This window comes from Laccaria bicolor, genomic scaffold, assembly GCF_000143565.1.
Source record: "Laccaria bicolor S238N-H82 LACBIscaffold_9 genomic scaffold, whole genome shotgun sequence".
Classification (NCBI taxonomy): Eukaryota; Fungi; Basidiomycota; class Agaricomycetes; order Agaricales; family Hydnangiaceae; genus Laccaria; species Laccaria bicolor.
Genome location: NW_001889880.1, coordinates 1364020 through 1381897, shown reverse-complemented (window position 1 = coordinate 1381897; position 17878 = coordinate 1364020). Strand labels below are relative to the sequence as shown.

At 49.5% G+C, this 17878-nt stretch overlaps 4 protein-coding genes across 4 annotated transcripts; 2 read left to right on the top strand and 2 right to left on the bottom strand.

Moving 5' to 3' along the window:
* Positions 1 to 562: 562 nt before the first annotated feature.
* Positions 563 to 4925, top strand: LACBIDRAFT_326318 (uncharacterized protein; the record flags this gene model as incomplete). The annotated part of the gene is made up of 5 exons (XM_001880054.1): positions 563 to 916; positions 972 to 1399; positions 1466 to 1988; positions 2036 to 3090; positions 3146 to 4925. 5 exons carry the CDS (start codon positions 563 to 565, stop codon positions 4923 to 4925), a joined length of 4140 nt encoding a protein of 1379 aa, XP_001880089.1.
* A 23-nt stretch (positions 4926 to 4948) lies between these two features.
* Positions 4949 to 6000, bottom strand: LACBIDRAFT_293975 (uncharacterized protein; the record flags this gene model as incomplete). The annotated part of the gene is made up of 3 exons (XM_001879813.1): positions 4949 to 5255; positions 5311 to 5928; positions 5976 to 6000. 3 exons carry the CDS (start codon positions 5998 to 6000, stop codon positions 5044 to 5046), a joined length of 855 nt encoding a protein of 284 aa, XP_001879848.1. The 3' UTR covers positions 4949 to 5043.
* A 32-nt stretch (positions 6001 to 6032) lies between these two features.
* On the bottom strand, positions 6033 to 9543 carry LACBIDRAFT_178729 (uncharacterized protein). The gene is given in 16 exon segments (XM_001879812.1): positions 6033 to 6303; positions 6359 to 6477; positions 6526 to 6916; positions 6967 to 7292; positions 7346 to 7733; positions 7785 to 8041; positions 8092 to 8224; positions 8261 to 8339; positions 8395 to 8553; positions 8603 to 8771; positions 8785 to 8799; positions 8838 to 9027; positions 9078 to 9242; positions 9270 to 9284; positions 9305 to 9346; positions 9400 to 9543. The coding sequence occupies 15 exon segments, from the start codon at positions 9308 to 9310 to the stop codon at positions 6103 to 6105; spliced, it is 2613 nt and encodes an 870-aa protein (XP_001879847.1). The 5' UTR covers positions 9311 to 9346; positions 9400 to 9543; the 3' UTR covers positions 6033 to 6102.
* A 636-nt stretch (positions 9544 to 10179) lies between these two features.
* Positions 10180 to 17875, top strand: LACBIDRAFT_319169 (uncharacterized protein; the record flags this gene model as incomplete). Its single annotated transcript, XM_001880053.1, has 9 exons — positions 10180 to 10210; positions 10257 to 11074; positions 11126 to 11589; positions 11666 to 11789; positions 11840 to 11977; positions 12031 to 12231; positions 12287 to 14755; positions 14806 to 14957; positions 15013 to 17875. 9 exons carry the CDS (start codon positions 10180 to 10182, stop codon positions 17873 to 17875), a joined length of 7260 nt encoding a protein of 2419 aa, XP_001880088.1.
* Between the last annotated feature and the right edge of the window lie 3 nt (positions 17876 to 17878).

Genomic DNA, 17878 nt, shown 5'->3' with positions numbered 1-17878 from the left:
AAAACGGCGGACGCGTGGGACGGGAATAGTTGAACAGAGGGATGAATGCGTTTGCGTCTGTGGCATCTGTAGCGTCTTCGTCCAAGTCTTGGGAAGCCTTTGCCACAGTGCCGAGCGTCATTCTAATGACACGGTGTTTGGGACCTTACTTCTGAGCTTGAGGATTTCCTCATTGCTGAGCTAGTCGACGTCCAACGCTCTGTGGCCTCTTGTCCCGGCCCGGTGTCACGAATAAGTAGTTGGTTGACTTGAATGAACAAATTGATGCTCTTGGTCTTGATAACAATGTCAGATAATTGCAACCTGTATCTGCAATCTCTCCCAAGACTCAAGAGTTCCTTGGCTTTGAAATTCATCTCTATTGGGTTCACGACGGACGCCGACTAAAAGCCACCGAACAGACTTGGAACAGCTTGGAACGGACAGCTCTTTACAACTCCCCCCATTGTACAGCTTAGTGCAGGTCTGGTGCAGGTACTCAGTCAGAATCGGGGAAATTCAGGACACCTCTCATCGACTTTGAATAAGAAGCACACATGGGCTACAATGATCTTTAGAAAATATGGACCCGGAACTCCCTGGCCTCACTACGGTCTCAGATACTCCAGCCGATGCCGTTGCGACTGATGGTGGAGATGTGGGAGCAGGTTTGACCGAGATCAAGTTGGAAGAAAGCGGAGAAGCTGTAGATGAAGATAGTCAGGGGGATGGCGATGGCGACAGTGAGGAAGATACCGACGGCGATAGCGACGACGATATCGATTCTGACGCTATTTCCGGCTGCGAAGAGGATCCCCAAGATGTACATGAAGAGGCGGATCCTCTTGAAGGGATACCAGCCATCCCAACGAATGTCGATGATATACCAGAAATTATCGAGAAATTTGGATCTTCTGAAGAGGAGCTTTGGAATGAAGTATGGCTATTCAAGTCTCCTGTGATCATTTGCCATCAACTCATCGTTTTCTTAGGCCAATGAGAAATTGGTTGGTATGATGAATTTAGAGCCAGAACTCTTTTTGGAGCATGTCATTCCCAAAACCCCGTACTTTCTGGATGTCGCGAAGAAGATTAACGCAGACCATCTACGTAGCAGCACCCTTGGCTTCCTCAGTTCTTTTCCGACGCTCTTCCCCAGCGCCAGGGCTCTCTTGATATCTAATATCAATGACTTGGTTCCTTTCCTTTGTAATTCCGACGCTATGGATCAGCATTACACACTCAACATTCTCGAGGACTTGGCTGAGGAAGAGCCTACTTCCAGGCCGTTGATCTTGGAGTGTCTCCAGGCCATTTTTACTCTGAGACCTGATTACCATGGAGTCACGTCTCACGAAATGGACGAGGCCGCCAGTGCCATTGCTGCCTTTGAAAGCACCCTACTTTGGGGAAGAGAATAGTGCAAGAAGCTTTTCGTGCAAGCAGGAGCTGTGTCTTACACTCTGTCGACAATTTCGGCCCCTAGTAAATCTCTTCGGCGCGCGAGCCAGAGTTGCATGCAGCAGCTCTTCAACGCTGACAGTGAGCTTGACGACGAGTTTTCGAAAGTTGAGGGTACGAGCGACCTCAAGGGAAACATTGTTCGCGCGTTCATCCAGAGCCTGAAAGATGAAGATCCAGAGGTTGCGGGAGCCGCAGCGGAATTTTTACAAGGGGATGGAGGCGACCAGGCCAAACCTATCTTTTTAAAAGACCCCACAGCGATGATCCCTTTGATGCTGCTTCTTGCTAAAAAACCGCCCAAGCTTGTTGGAGTCAGTTGTGAATGGGCTTTGATGAAGTACACCGACGGTGAGACTGCAGACGCTGTGGTTAGCGCGTTCAGTAGCATTTGGGAGGATGGTGATATTTTGACTGAGACGAAGTTCAAAATTATCGTTGGACTGGCAGATAGTTTTGTCGACCTGAGGTTGGCGGCTTTGAAAGGAGGCTTATGCGAGTTCTTAATTGGATTGACTGGTGACGGGGAAAAGCAGATTGAAGCTATGGTGGGTCTCTTCTCTTGATGGCTTCTATTCTTACTCATTTCTTCCAGACAGTCCTGGATCGGCTGATGGAGGAAGAGCAGAAAGTTGGTTTCTTTCTACTCAAGACAGACGCTATCAATCAAATTTTAACCGTTCTCAATGGACCATCCTCTACAGGGACGAAGCTCGCCGGCTCTATTCTCTCCCGACTCTTGGACTCGTATAGCGCTGGCGAGGAAAGTTTTTCACTACGAAGCGTCGTCACAGCCGCGCTTGTCTCTTCCAACTCCTTGCCGCGCGTAATGTCTGCATTGTATGCTGATTACCCAACAACCGCCACCGCAGCTGCCAAGCTGCTAGCTGAGATTTTGGCGGAGGAATCTGGGACGGAGTCATGGGATTACGAGGAGGAATCGGGCAACCCTCCTCCTCCCTGTCCTAACAAGGATGCCATCGTTACTCCTGACCTCGTCGATCGCTCAATCAGTCTTCTGACAAACCCTATTTGCCCAGCTGGTGCGCTAAATCTACTTTGCCAGTGTTGCTGGGGCTATCCTCGAGGTCTGGATCTTGTGCAACAAGGCTTTCAGCCTTACATCTCTAAAGCGGACGTCTTCTTCTTCGCATCCTTATATGGAGAATACACAAGCAGGCATGCAGGTCGTCAACGACGTCGAGTTGCTGAAGCTGCGGTCAGGGCAGGTGCTCTCCCTCGCGCCGTTGCATTACTAGAAGCGGAGGCGGAAACGGTTGAAGCTCGACGAGTAGCGGTGGAAGGGTACCGTGTCTTGCTCGCAGCGGATTCGGCTGATAAGAACGTTGCAATCATGAGCGCGAGGCTGCCTGTTGTTCTTGCCGCACTGATCGCAGATGAGACTTCTGAATCTCTCATGGGTGTCAACTGGATGCTTCGTCTGTTATATGATGAAGAAAATCCGACGACATTTGTTGCTTGGACAGAACTTTCGACGCCTGAGACAGTTCAGCACTTCATCAATATATTGAACACGGTTTCTGAGCCCTTAGATGGGCCTGTTGAAGAAGGTATGACGGAGGAGGAATTTGCGAGCGCTCAAGCTGAGTACGAGGAAGCCGTCGCAAAACGTGAAAAGGAAAACAACTTGTGAGGTTTTTCTGTCTGTTTCATTTGCACACATGACTAAAAATATCGCACTCAGGATGATCGATATATTGGTCGAGCTCTTGGATAAACTTGTTCCACTTCTGGTTCCACAGGCAGGGAAGTTGCTAGGCCTCCTGCTCGTTCGCTCGACTACCTTGTCCGACAATTCCACTCTCCTTCAACTTTTGAACAAACTGGCTGCGTCGGAAATTGACATGGCATCCAAGGAATCCCTTGTGGCATCCGTTCGTCAGATATTGGAGCGCCCCCTTCCTCCCGGCCTGAATAATATACCGTCTTGGATCTGTAACGGTTCCACTTTGACTGATGCTTTCTACGCAGGCGGCCTCGCTGGGAAGCTGCTGGAGATTTTTAATCCAAAAGAGGGCGAGGAAGAAAATGAGAACGAAGCTGACAAGCGACAGGCTCTCTCTCTTCTTTCAACTCTTGCCGACAGGTTGGAGGACAAAAACAGCATTGCAGGACTTCAATCAGCTTTCTTCGCACACCCAATAGCCTCCAAGACCACGTTAGATATCATCAAGTATAAGGATGAGGACGGCATCTGGGCTGCTTTCTCTGCGGCTTCAGATCTCGCCCCTCTAGTGGAAGGTTATCCCGAAGGCCTCGCGATTCTCAAGGAAGAGGATGCATTCTCCGCTGCTCTCAAGCTTTTCGATCATCAAGATGCCCCTGCTGACACTGTTAGCCGACTTGTTGGAATCCTGTGCGAAGCCGATCCTGCAAAACTCGCAGAAATGGTGCGATCGCATTTCACTCAGTTGAGTGCACCACAGGAGACAGCGAATGCTCCAATGCCTGCGGGGAAGAAGAAGAAAAAGAAGAAGAAATTCAGTCCTCGCATTAGCGAGACCGAAGTCTGGGGACGCATTCGAGCGCTTGTTAAAACGACGTCTCCTGCTCGACGGGCGTTGGTTTATGGTGGGGCCGTCGAAGATGCCAAACGTGTTCTCAACCAAACCTCTTCAGGCGAAGATCTGCTAACATATGCATTTGAGTTCGTCGAAGGCCTTGTGAAAGTGGACGAGGGATATGCTGAACTCGTCGCTGATATCTTGCCAAGAATGGCAGAATTGATTTCCGGCGAATCTGAACCTCTTTTGCCTAACTTGCAAATTATCAAAGCGTTCCTCCCCAAGCATATTGGCCTGTTGGTAGCGTCAGGCCTCCATTTATCCCTAGTGAAGGGCTTGTGCAGATTCCCGACGTCCTTTGGGGACATGGCAATGCTTATTGATGCTGTCTATGTCATCGCAAGCTCGGAAGAGGGTCGTTTGGCGGTCTGTGAAGCGCTAAAGGTATCCTTGGCTGATGAGGATGCTGATGCACAGGAAGAGATCTGGGGCAATTCACATGGCCTTCGTAGGCTCATTCTTGAAGGAGAGGCGGGTGCAGTGGTTGTTCTCGAAGCTGGGGGTGTGGAATATGCGATCAAGCTCTTGCAGTTTGAGAATATCAAGGTTTGTGGGTCTAGGTCCAACTTCGTTCTCGGTTTGTTCACTCGTCATCAGCTCGCCGTTAAAGGTGGCGCTCTTAGCACCACACTGGCTCGATCTGAGGCAATTACAGCTATACCCATCCTCATTGAGAAGGACGTGCTGTCGCTGGTTGAAGCTGGGAGAGCGAAGGCCGAGGCCTTCGCTCAGGAGACTTTCATGACCGAGGAAGAAGACGAGCACGCCATCCAAGAAGCGAAGAATGTCTTCAATGAGAGAGTTCGTCTTATGGAGAGCTATGTGCAGAAGTTTTCGTCGTTCTCCAAAATACTTAGCAGGGAACAGGTTCCAGATTTCGAGGAGGACTTATTTATTTGACCACTCCCACCTTTCCTCTTTGTAACCAATATCGTGTATTGTCTTGCCAAAATGTGTTATTATATGTTTTTCTCGTTTTTGGCTTTATCGAATACTGAGATGTTTGTAGCGCTGAGCCTTATACCACCAACTCTCCCTCTACACTCTCCGGCTCCAAGGCAAGCCGCTCCAGAACGGTTTCGTAACGATCTCTGTCCACTGACCTGAGATAACGAAGGATTTTCGCGCGTTCATGGATCAGTTTTCGAAGGCCAAGACGGTTCCCTGAATCCCGTTTGAATTTCTGAAGATGTGACCAAAGCTTCCGTATCTTGTAGGTCTTAAGGGCAGCTGAGAGGAACGTGGTGAAACAATCAGATGGCCAAGGATGTTGAGTAAACCATACCTTGCACTTCAGCTCGTCCAGGGCTGAATGGGTTTTCGGGTGTCGAGAAGGCAACAATAATCCGTCTTCGGTTCTCGAACGCAATGCCAGCTGCGTTGGCATTTCGTAGATCAAGGACCTTCGCAAACATATTAGCCTTCCGCAGCTCGGTTTCTTCCCAAAATTGGTGCGATGCTGCAGCGTCGTTGGCTACATCGTAGGGTCGGGACACGGTTGCTAATGTCATTGCTTGAGCTGACAAGACGGGCAGGTCATTGAATAGCATCTTCTTTTCAGAGTCCCCAAGGCCAAAACCAATCTGATTTGGCAGGCTAACTTTGCCAATCCGCAGTTCCATCTCGGTGGTCGTTGGCAGCTCCGATTTGGGTGACAGCACTACTTCGTCAACGAGAATGCCGGCGAGGTTGCTGTTCCGCCATTTTTCCGCTTCGTCACTCGGACGGGTGCCCAAGATAAAGCTGGGGCGATTCGCGAGGGCGTCTTTTCGTCGCCCTTCCTTGTTAGCGAGGTTGACCTTACGAGTAGATCCTCCAGACCGACGTGAAGCCTGTGCCCGCAAGACGGCGGCGGTGTGAAGGTTGTACGTGCACTGCGACGTCGATACAACGGAACGACAGGCTGATAGATGTTAGGTGCATTAAAATTGTAGCTAGGGTTCAACTCACTTTGCGGTAAACGCGTCCTCAACATTTCGCAGATACTTTCCAACTCAGAACAAGCAAGCAAATTATGTTGTTTGTTCAAATCATTAGTTCTAAACACGGCCCCAACAAATGTCTACAAGCATCCTAGCTACAGCTCCATCTTGTCCTCCTTCTCCCAGCCAGGGTTTTTCTGCAGGATAACAAAGCCTTCCAGAACATGACTGAAGGGGATGTATTCTTCTGTCGCCAACTCTGCACGCTCAGTTGTCCCCAGCCTTACTGGTGTTTGATGTGTTTGGAATCCTGAAATCGTTCTGGGCTTTCCAGCTTGTCCAACGACATCGATTGCCTTTGGTCAAAATTTTAGGCTGCGTATCAAAGAGAACGACGTAGGGAATGCTTACCTGTCCCACTCGGACAGTAACGGGAAGGTTATTCAGCTCCTCGTCCAATGTGATCAAGAACCGCGGGTACATCGCGGTGACCAAGAAATAGAGCATCCAGTGGTACTTGTCAAGAATAACTAAACCAGCCATCAGCAACGTATCAGCACATATGATAACGCACATACATGATTTGGCATCTGTAAACGCCGTCAGTGTTGCCAAAAGGCCGGCGACAGCTGGCCGGCTCATGATACTCCGGTCAGAGAAGAAGGGGTTCAGTCCGATGGTTCCCTTGCCCATATGGACCAATCCCTGTGCGATGCGAACCATGAACAAGCAGTCAGCCTCTTTCTGGTAGTACCCAGCGAGTTGCCTGAGCATCTGCGCCAATCGAGCGTTATTTGTACCAGCACCAACGAGACCCATGGCGAAGATGGCGTTGAGAGCGACCGCCAGGTCGTTATCGTGACTGTATTTTGAGAGGGTGTCGAGAATCGGTAGTTGAGGATTTGATGCGCTGACGAGACCGATTGCGAGGGGGATGGATTTCCGGATGGTGGGCTCGCCATAGTGCATCTGTGACGAGCATTGGGTATTTCTGGGCCGCTCAAGAATAAGGGACTCACAAGATGGTTGAATTGGCGCAATGACATCTCCGCGCCGATATCCTCGCCCATGGCAATGAGGGCGATGGCAATAACAGCGAAAGATTGGAATGTATCGTCACGCTTCTCTTTTGGCTCCTCATCCTTCTTCTCGCCCTCTTTACTTTCGTCCTTCTTTTCACTAGTATCAATATGCTCATCGCATTGATGGAGCATCCCTTGAATCTTGAGCACATTTCCCGTTCCAGCAAAAGAACAGGCCTCAACGAGAATCTGAGCCGTTTTTGAGATGGGATGGTCAATGGCTTTGAGGGTTTCGATCGTCGCATCCGACGCGTCTTGAAGGCCTGTAAGAAGGATGAGCGAGAGGTGCAAGATAGGGCGAAGGGAACCAGCTTACCAAGGTATACCAAACCCAATCCAAGAGCCATAAACCTCACCCATTTCTCATTGAGGGAGTTGTCGTTTCGGTCAAATTTCTCCATCAAGACCTGGAGGATAGCCGCCGTGATCTCACCATTCTCGCTTCCAACGAAAACAAACCCAAGGGCTAATGAAGCAAGACTGGCGATCTCCATCGTCACGTTCTCGTCTGTGACGTGAGGGAGAAGGCAATCCAATACGTCTGACCGATGTGAGCCGGCATATGCCAAACCAAGACCCATGATGGCGCTTGTCTTCAAGGGCACTGACTTGTTCTCCGTGTGTTCTGCAAGGAGTGCGAGTGCGGCGTCGGCTTCAGTCCTTACACCAGTATTCAATATTCCTGTAGCGAGCAGGGCACCAGCCTTGGGGAAGCTGTCACTGGGAGATTATATGCAGACATGAAGATCACCCACCTTGATGTGTTCCTCTGCAGAGTAGGTGTATTTGTCGACGTGACTGAGACCAACATCGGTGTCCCAAAGCAAACTCAACCCGAGCGAAGCGGCTGCACTCATCATGCCGTGATCCTTGTTTTTGTAAATCCAGCTGTTCCCCTCCTCGGCCTCAACCATCAACTTATCGTTGCCAAACCCAGCATTCACGAAAGCGTTCACAAATGTTCCGGCCAAGTTCCCGCGCGCAGAGTCCACGTTAGCCGTAGCTCCAGGCCCTGCAGATCACGTCAATACGGGAGTTTAAGAAAAGGTGATATGTTCGTACTTGTGTTTTCCAGATGCGACTTGTAGACGTCTTCCAGGCTTTTGGCATCAGCTACACCAAGTTCTTTCCCAAATTCGCGGAAAGCAGCGCTGAGTCGTGTGTTGCCGAGGCAATCGAGAAGGTCTTCAGGAAGCTCTTCTTGGAATTCAACATCCACATCGCCATCGACGTCTGACGAGGGCGGGTGTAGCCATTCCAGAGGTATTTGAGCCCGTGCGAGAATGAACGCCAGTTGCCGTTTCATCAGTCTGTTCTCGGATAATCAACTAAGAAGCAAATCAGACAGAAGGCAATGTTACTTACGGATTTCCAGGAGCGTTGAAGTCTTCTCGAACGAGGTCTGGATCGCCCAGGCGGATAGCAAGCTCGAGGGCTTCGGGAAATTTGTGGTGTTGCACGTATATTGTGTGAGCAGTGCGTAAGAATGAAATGTCGTCTGGGGGTGGTAAGAGGTTGACACATCTATAGATGATCAGTATTGGAGTTTTGAATGGGTTGTCATCCGTCTTACCGCACCATGTATTGGCACACTCGACTATAAGTGTTCTCGTCAACCAAGGTAGCGATTTCGTTGACGATTTCCATCTCCTCCAACAGATCGACGGCATCTGGCTCAGCATTATGCCCTAGAAGGAAAGTAGCGCATTGCTTCGCCAGAGCATGGAGATCTTCTGTCGTCCCTGGAAGCTTCACTGGTGGTGGAACTTCCTTGCCAGCTTCCGCAGGCGTTATCTCCCCCTCCTCACGAACAGTGTATTCCTCCCCCAATTCTGCGGCGAGATGGCGGACGTATTCATGACCCCAAGTACCTGGGTCCGCTAAAGGTGAATCGGATGGGCGAAGAGATGCAGATAGTAGTCGGTAGCGTAGAGTTCCTCGGGGTTGAGTATCGGAGTAAGTCATGGCGAGAACGGACAAAATATCCGCGAAAAGACTCTAGATGCTAATAAGGTCGAAGAAACGAATCATAGAAGATAAGGTCCCACCTTGTCTTCGGAGGGCTGCCAGGACTCATAGAGTACTTGAAGGTCAGGATAATGAGGTCGTAAAAATTTAAGTGGTTTGGGAACTGAGGTCATAGAGGATGTTGATGTTCTTATGAGCGTCCGTAGAGTTTCAAGGGCAGGCCGATACAGTTCGGTGTTAGCTTCCTACGGACATGCATTAGATTCAATTACAGAGAAGTTGCAGAGCTTGCCTTCAATCGCTCAACGAGCATTTCCAGCTGATCTTTCAGCTGTTGGTCCTCTTCCGACTGCGATACCATGGTCAATGATACAATGACTCAGGCTATAGAAAACAACGCACGAGTTCTTCACCCTCCTCCCCTTCTTTGGCATCCTTCTTGCCATCTTTCAAGAGTTTCGAGGAGCCTTCGAAGTCGGGTTTGTCGCTCTCTGGCTTTTCCTTCTTTTTTGGGTCTTCTGATTGTACTTTGATTGTGAATTCTTGGGCCTTTGTCATGGTAGAGGGTGAGCGCAGGACGTGCGGACGACTTGAGCCTTGATTCGAACGCGACGACGCGCGTCCAAGTTCGTTTTCCCACGCATCTGGACGGCATTTTCTTTGGTTGCCGGAATTTGCGACTCAAATCCCAAATTGAGTGCTACAATGGAAGTCGAGAAAAGGACTCAAGAAAGTGGTTATACGATAGTGAGTTCGAGGAATAAAAGAAAAAGAAAGGTTAAAAATAACAAGCTTTCGAGCCATTATTGAGCATTGAAAGTTGGATTGACTCCGATTCAGATCACCTGAGAGCTTGGCTTGATTGACTGGTTTTTATTGCCTTGCCTCACTCAAACTAGAATGACCCAGGACATACTCAGTTAGCACAACCCAGTAAAGTACAGCAGGCGCCTGGCGACTCTTGAGCGCTTGAGCCTAGGAAGTAAAGTGCTTGCACGTGGCTGGATGATCGGACAACTGGAACTACTTTCCCACGCACTCCTGTTGGGATTCACGGACTCAGCAACAACACTTTCATCTGCCAACAACTTCTTCCAGGCCTCTCCTTCCTCATTTTTGGCCAAAGGAATACTTTGCAGTATCTCCATTTTGGTCCCCTAGTTACTTTTATGACTGCAAAGAATGACGGAAGGAATTCAAATTACAATTCCAGGTACGTTTTCTTTTCTTTTGTATACAGTAATTGCTGAACTACGTAGACTTTGACGATGATAACCTGAACGCTGGCCCAACGCCTTTTGGGCGGTCCGGTTTTGGTTTTGGAGGTGGCTACAGCGTGCCGAACTCAGCACTCGATTCACCAGGCGCAGGCGGTTCTGCGACACCGCTTGGCGGCTTCGGGGAGCGAAGTTTCTTCTCCCATACAAGAGGAGACTCCTCTGCTTCAATAGAATCTACGGGCTCAGCGACAACTCGCTACACCACCAGGCCGAATACACCCTTCGCACATTCCTCCCAGTCATCCATTGCGACAACCAGTACAGCTTTTAGCAAGAAACCCTCCTTTGCTTCTATACGCAATGCTTTTAAAAGTGGAATAAAAAGCAGCGAGCCCCCACCCGTTCCTCAACTTGATCACACGCCATATCCCGTGCTAAAAAACCCATTCAACCGATCCACTTCTTCCCTGAACCAGCCGACAAATAGAAGTACTATCAGCCCGTTTGGCCAGCGGCCTCCCACACCCGGGGCTGCTGAGTCAAAGGGTGGCCGCTCTAGGCCAAAGGGTCACGCTCACGCCAAATCACAGCATTCTCATACTGGGTCAATATTCAACGCGTCTGAAGGCGGTAGTGACCTTGGACATGGGTTCCCTTCCACGCCTCCCCCGGTTCCTCGTGTTCCGCATGCGTTTGGCAACCTGCATCGGAGTGACACGCCTCCCACATCCGATTTTGAGGAAGACAAGGTAGTGATGGATCCAAAGACTCCCTCTGACTATGCACTTCACGCTACCTTTCTGCGCTTTGCTACGTCAGCTGAGGGGAAGATTGATTCGTTCTTACGGCACCCCTTGGTTCGTTTACTTCTAATTTGTCAAGCAGACTTCTTACTGAGCCATTAATAGGACCAGGATCCGTTGCTAGAGGTATTCATGGCCCCAGGTGTGGACGTTAAGTTTGACGAGACCCTCAATTCCCTAGGCATAATAGCACAGAAGAACGCCAAGCCTGTTCTGGACTCTATAATGCGGTGGAGGCGAACACAGAACGACAACGTGGGATCCGACATCATTCGGCCACATCTGGCCCAGTCGACAGGCCCAAACCGGGCCTTCCGTGCTCAAGATGTTCCTGGTCTCCTAAATGAACGGAAATCCCTCGCTTCGATTTACATCATGTGCCGCGCACTCGTCGCGGTTCTGCAATCGTTGTCAAAGGATGCTCTTGGTGATGCTATGGGGCATAGTCTCGAAGATACGACCTTTGAACAGTTCCGGCAGCCGAATCTGAAGCTTTTGACTACGTCCGCGAATCATCGAACGAATGCGGAGTTGTATGCGACTCTGCTAGGTCACCTGGCGAATATTCGGTGAGACAGACATTGTCTTTTTCTTCTTTTTTTTTTTTTTTTTTTTTTTTTGCGTTTCCTCAAACTACGATATCAGATTTGTGACCGTTACGGATCGGTTCTTGGCAGAACTGGGTCCTGTGGCTTCTGGTCAGGTTTCAAAGGACCTTGATATGAAATACGAGCATCTAGTACAGGGTCTGAAACATATCAAAATCAAGGTGGCTTTTACGTATTAGATCTCCATACCTTATCTCTGATATTTTATCAGGTTTGGCCACCTGAGGCATTTGAAGAGGGTGCTGAATTTATGGAGTCATTATCAAAGTCATACGTCAATGCCCACGGCTTGCGTTTGAAAATAGCGTTTGCAGAAACGTTGATCCTGCTGCTTCACCCTATTGGAAAGGTATATAGCTCTGTCTTGTGGTAGTCAAAGATTCCACTGATGTTTTTGTGGAGACGGCACAAGCGGAGACAAACAATCCACAATGGGCAAAGGCAATCGAAATCATCTTCCCGAAGGCCAAAGAAATGATGTCCAAGCCTCGGTATTGGCATGTTGCGTTTCCTCTTGCAATCACCAGTCTCTGCATGGCTCCTCAACAACATTTTCTGAAACATTGGCCATCTTGTTTCGAGAGTTCGATGTCAAAGTTGAAGGTATGATTGACCTACTCAAAGAACCTTACTTGTGATTCACCAGGTTGCTCTCTAGGATAGACCATATCGTGCCATAGTGATGAATGGGATTTTGCGTCTCATTTGGACATATCTCTACCGCTGTCAAGAATCCCCATCTACGACCCTCACAAAGCTCGAGAATGTGCTGAAGCAATTCTTCCCTCCCAATCGACTCACGATTTATCCTCCAGATGAACACTTGGCACCCTTGGTTTACATCATCCATTTTGTTCTTTCGCGACATTTTGAGTTCGGGCGAGACTTTTGTCTTGAACTCATGCAAGAGCCCACGATTAGCTCTCTGCAGAAGTCTGGTAATATTGGGAGTGCATTGGCGCCTGAGAGGACATCCATTGCAGTTAGGGCTATTCTTCTTTCACTTCATGTATTGGAAAGCGAAGCCACCTCACCATCATGGCCATCGATCAGCGATTTCTCTGTTCCCCCTACAAAGGAGGATTATCCGTCGTCATCGGCGTATCTTCCTGCCTCTCTACAGTCAAAGGCTGTGATCAAGGATTTTCTTGACCGTGTGGGCACGACACTAGCTTCGATCGCCACATTCTGTGGTAATGCTGTGGGACACATGTGTATTTTTGACGACCAGTGGTCATATTCACGGCTCAATGTCTCGTATGAGGAAACGCATAACTTTGTGGTTCGACGCCAAGTGGATGGGGTTACTACAGCCTACCCAACACATTCATCACCTCATGTCTCTCTGCTCCAAACATGCTTTCAGTCTTGGCCTCGTTGCTTGCATCCTTCAATCGCCCTTGAAGACGCTATCGACATGCTGCTTCGAGGCGTCATTCATGTGGAGCCGACGTTGGCACAGGTGGCTGGAGCTGCTCTGAAGCGATTCATGGAAGATCGTGGTCATGCCATGACCGTCGTAGAACGGTTCTCTGCATTTCTCTTCAACCCGAATCGTATCGCCCACGAAGCAGCTGGCATCAAGCTGTTCGTGGAGAGCTCGCAGCTACTTGCCGTCTGGGTTGCCATAGTAGAAGATTGGGTCCGGAACATTGTCCTTCCCTCATCTGGACTACTAGCAGAGGAGAAACAGACTATCCTGACGAGATGTGATGATATTGAAACTGCCGCCTTGTTTCTGCTGTCCCACGAGTCGGCCACGATTCATGAATCTGGAGTTAAAGTTGCTCGCCTTTTGGGACTCATTCTTCCCCATAGGTCAACGCTCCTCTCCTCCGATGACTCGCACTTCTACTTTATTGGACGTCTACATGAGAAAGGAGAAAACAGTTCCTTCTTGTTCGGTTTCGATGAACTTCTTAATAAGGCGCAGTTAGTCCGTCTTGAGCAATGGAGGGAGCTAAAACGTGAAAGCCTTCTGCTCCGGATAGCGGAAGGCAAGAACGAACGAGATCCATTTCTTTGGCGTTATATCTTTCCTGCGTTCTTGCAAACATGCATGAACAATCCGGGATTTACGCTGGGCTTACTCCGCAATATCGTTGTCTCAGCAGCTTCTAGATACCATCCGACCATTTCGCACCTTGCTGGTTTGAGCAGCAGAGTTCCAGCAGGGCTCACTCGTTCAACATCGAATATGGAACGAGACGGAGTGAAACTCGTCAAGGACAACAAGCATCTGGTCGACCAGTGGCATCTATGGGTCAAGATCTTGTGTTCTACTGCTGCACTTCCTGACGCTTCACGTCCCGCCTTCACACCCCTTCACTCACGGGGTGCCTCGGATGCAAATTTCGAACGCGAGCGACTTTCAAGTACCCGTGGTTTATTTAGATACCTCACTCCCTTTCTCGACTCAGAATACACACCATTTCGTGATGCTGCAGTGGTTTGCATCAGTTCCTTTCCTTCTAACACATATCCCCAACTTCTGGAAGACCTTAGCCTTCTTGCAGGTCGCCAGTTTTACGATGACCCAAGGAGCAAGCCTGGATCAGGATCCAGCGCGGACCATGGCCCTGGCGGCATGGCAGGTAGACAATTGCATGAAGGATCAAAGTTGGGAGGCGGGCCTCTCCAAGTAGAGCGTAACCGTCGCCAAGAACGCCTTCAATCGGCAGTTGCTCGCATATATTGCCTCACTGCACATTGTTTGCAGCAACAACGATCTGCAGGAAGGCAAGCGGCTCTCGCAAACGTTCTCAAATTTGTGCGCAATACTCAGGCGTTCCTGAGCACCGCTGAAATGCGGCAGAATCATACTTTACAACGACTGCGTCGTTACTTCTGTGGTACAGTTGAACGGCTTTTTGATGGTCTGGCGACCTTGAAAGATTCTGATCGATTTATTCCACCCCACATGCATTTATCTCTTTATCGACTCTGTGAAGAGTGGTGTCAGGTTGGGTATCAGTCAGACGCTGTCAAACGGCGATTTAACCTCATGCAAAGAGCTGTTTCCGAATCCGCTGAGAGCCAGGACGAAGCTGCTGAACTGCAAGAACGGTTTAGACATGAAGCGGTGCTGTTATCCCACGCAGCAATTGGGGCTCTGGCGTCATTATGTGTCAGTACATTTTCTTCAGTAGACAACGATCTGACTGATTCGATGTATAGCATAAGGCTTTCTTTCCTCCAGATACTGCTTCTACATCTCCCACTGATCGCGAACCTTCCGAGTTCACTAAACCACTTACTCCTTTGGGTCTGTTGGATCGTTTGAGTGCCATTCTTGCTTCACCTCACCAGCCAAGTCAAGTTAGGGGAAGGTAAATAGTTCACGCAATCTAGAAGTGCGCTATGGTTAAAAGACTCTGTTCTTAGGAAAGCCTTAAAGTCCATTCTAGCCCAAAGTGGTGCCGACAGTGAATTTCTTCAAGAAGCGTTGGGAAGGGCTTCGATAGTGACAGAAAAACTGGACACTAGCAATGAGAGGGTCTTCGAGGTTATCTGCGATGTGGTCTGCGACGAAGCCCATGACCTTTCCTTTTGTCAGGTTGTTTGCCTGGGGTTGACGAATCTGCGACACCCTACAGTTCAGATCCGCATGCAGTCATTTAATATCCTCGAAGCTATTCACCAACAGTCATCCGGTTTGTTGACAATGTCAAACTTTGAAGCCACGGTGGGAAGCCTCGCAGCCGGCACTTACATTCATGCCCACCGGTTAATCTCGGACTTCCTTGCCGGGGAACATCCGGAGCAAGCGACCATCATGCTGGCGCAGCTTGGAAACTGGCTTCCTCATTTGCCGGGCGAAGCTTATGATACCAATGCAGTCCTGCTGCTGCTTCAGAGCCTAGAATTTTGGATTTCCAACATCAACCTCATGACCGATGACAAGTCCCGCCTCTCACAGTCGGGTCTTACCTCCCTGTACCATCTCATGTCTTTGTCCTTGCGCTATGGCACGACTCACTCAGAACAAATTCTTGCACTGTGGACAAGGTTGGTGGAGCCCCCCAACCAATCAAATGGTCATGCCTCAGTGAGATTCCTCCTGGAGCAATGTCACAAAGTTGGCAGTACCATTTTCATACGATGTGCTGCAAACATTGTTGCATGTCTGTCTCAGACACCCATAGGCCCTCAGGTCTTCGGAGAGTTGTGTTCTGTCATCGAACCCGCTCGAATGCTTCCTATTTTTGATCACAAGTTGATCTTTCCTGAAGCCGATGATCTGGAACTCTGGGAGGAGCTTGATGTCTTATTTGCTGAGCAACCGCGTCTGACACTGGGGTCGGCACAATTTGCTTGGCTTTTCCTCACAGACGTTGCATTGCAGCGTTACTGGGAGATGAAACCCGAGCTACCCACTCTCCTCCATGTTCTACTTACGCACCTGGATCACCGGATACCGTTTTTGCGGGACCGGGCACGGGGTATGCTATTCCAGTTACTTCGCTGCTGGACACCAGGGTATGATGAGCTCCCCGAACGTTCAGCCACCCGAAGTCGCTCAGCAGTCAAAGCAGCACTAGCTAAGCTAGAAAAGGACGCCACAAGCCACTATTGGAAGGAAGAGGATTCTAGTGCTGAGGCTGAACCGAAAATGAGGTGGATCTGTCGACAGGTTATTGGCTTCTTGGAACCTTTAGCTCCAAACCTGGTTGGTCAATGGGGCTCCTTGGCCTTAATTTGGGGGACATCGTGCTCAATCCGAGCTATTGCTTTTCGATCTCTTCAGACTTTTAGAGCACTTATGCCTCGTGTCAAGAAGGCCGATCTCGCTCTGCTGCTGGGTCGCCTTTCAAATACTGTTGCTGCATCAGACAAAAACATCCAATCTTTTACCTCCGAAATTTTCTTGACCCTAAGTGCTATTGCGAATACGGATGACCTTGATAAATCGCTTCTTCCTCAGCTATTCTGGTGTGCAGCTGCTTGTTTGTCCACGACCGTTGAACGGGAATTTACGCAGACTCTTTCTCTTCTCGATATCCTACTCCGGAAGGTTGATTTACACGACGAGGGTGTTGTGGATTTTTTGCTGTCTCAGCGCCCGAGTGACTGGAAAGGCTCGCCTTACCTTCAGCCAGCCTTACTGAAGGGATTGCGGTCATCGACCACCTCCGCCATGACCATGAACATCTTGCGAACCCTTGCGAAAGTCCATGACGATCGCCTCGTTGACCCTTCTGAGGGACGTGTGCGGGATTTGTACACAGCAGCCCTGCCTTGGTGTCTGTATGCAATGGACCAGCAAGACACTTCTCTGGGTGACTTTGCGGAGGACATTGGCATTCTTTCAGCCAAGGAGGGAAAGCAAAGCATCCAAAAGATAATGAATTCCTTTGCAAAAGGTCATTTTAGGACACGGGATGACTTTCTTCGCCAATCGGTTTCCAGTCTTCGAGAGTATTACGGCCTTCACAACTGGACCGAAATCGTGACCTTGCTACTTGGACTTGTTCTGAACAAAGAATCCTGGCTGAGAATACAAGCGATGCAAATCTTGAAGGTGTTTTTCCAGCAAAGAGGAACACGCAACCCCATGGGACTTCTTGATTCAGAGCTTCTCATGCCGCTCCTTCGCCTCCTCGAAACCGATCTCGCCCCTCAGGCCCTTGACGTCTTGGAGGAACCTATGGCAATGTCCGGCGGCCCAGCTGCACGGCATGTTTTACGCATGAGTATGCACGTTGGCAACCTTCCGTTGAAGCTCGACGCAGACTCGGTTACGACAGTATTTGGGGTTCCTGAAGAGTCTGGATGGTCCATTGCTCAAGCTGACGTTCTTCAAGGGAATTGCCGAGATAATATGCTGGCAGTATTCGATACATGCTCCATGCCGTCAAGGCCGTCTCGTATTGAATTCGAACCAGAGGTTTCAGCGTTGGCTTCCGTAGAAACTCGCGTAACAGAGGATCTTGGTGGCCTGGTCAAAAACCTACATGACCTCAATAACTACTTCCAAGCCGGCGATTCAACCCAAGATGGGAACCCTCTCCCTCTGCCAACCCGAAGACTAGAAGCTCGCATTGCCGCCATTCTCGCCAAATCGACAGCCTCAGATACTGTCAATGACACCCCCCAAACGCCATTCCTCGATGTGTTCCGAATAGGAGGATCGGAATACTTTGTAGACTCGGACGAAGATTCCGACAGCGATTCAGACGTCGATGCATTCATTTTTGATTCCCCATACACCCAGAAAAGTACCCCAAACGGAGTTCGCCATCATTAGGAT

Coding starts and splice junctions, on each gene's coding strand:
- LACBIDRAFT_178729 (XM_001879812.1), bottom strand. Junction 8,042..8,091: donor GTCGCATCTGGAAAACACAA/GTACGAACATAT, acceptor CGTGATCTGCAG/GGCCTGGAGCTACGGCTAAC. Junction 7,293..7,345: donor ATTGGGTTTGGTATACCTTG/GTAAGCTGGTTC, acceptor TCCTTCTTACAG/GCCTTCAAGACGCGTCGGAT.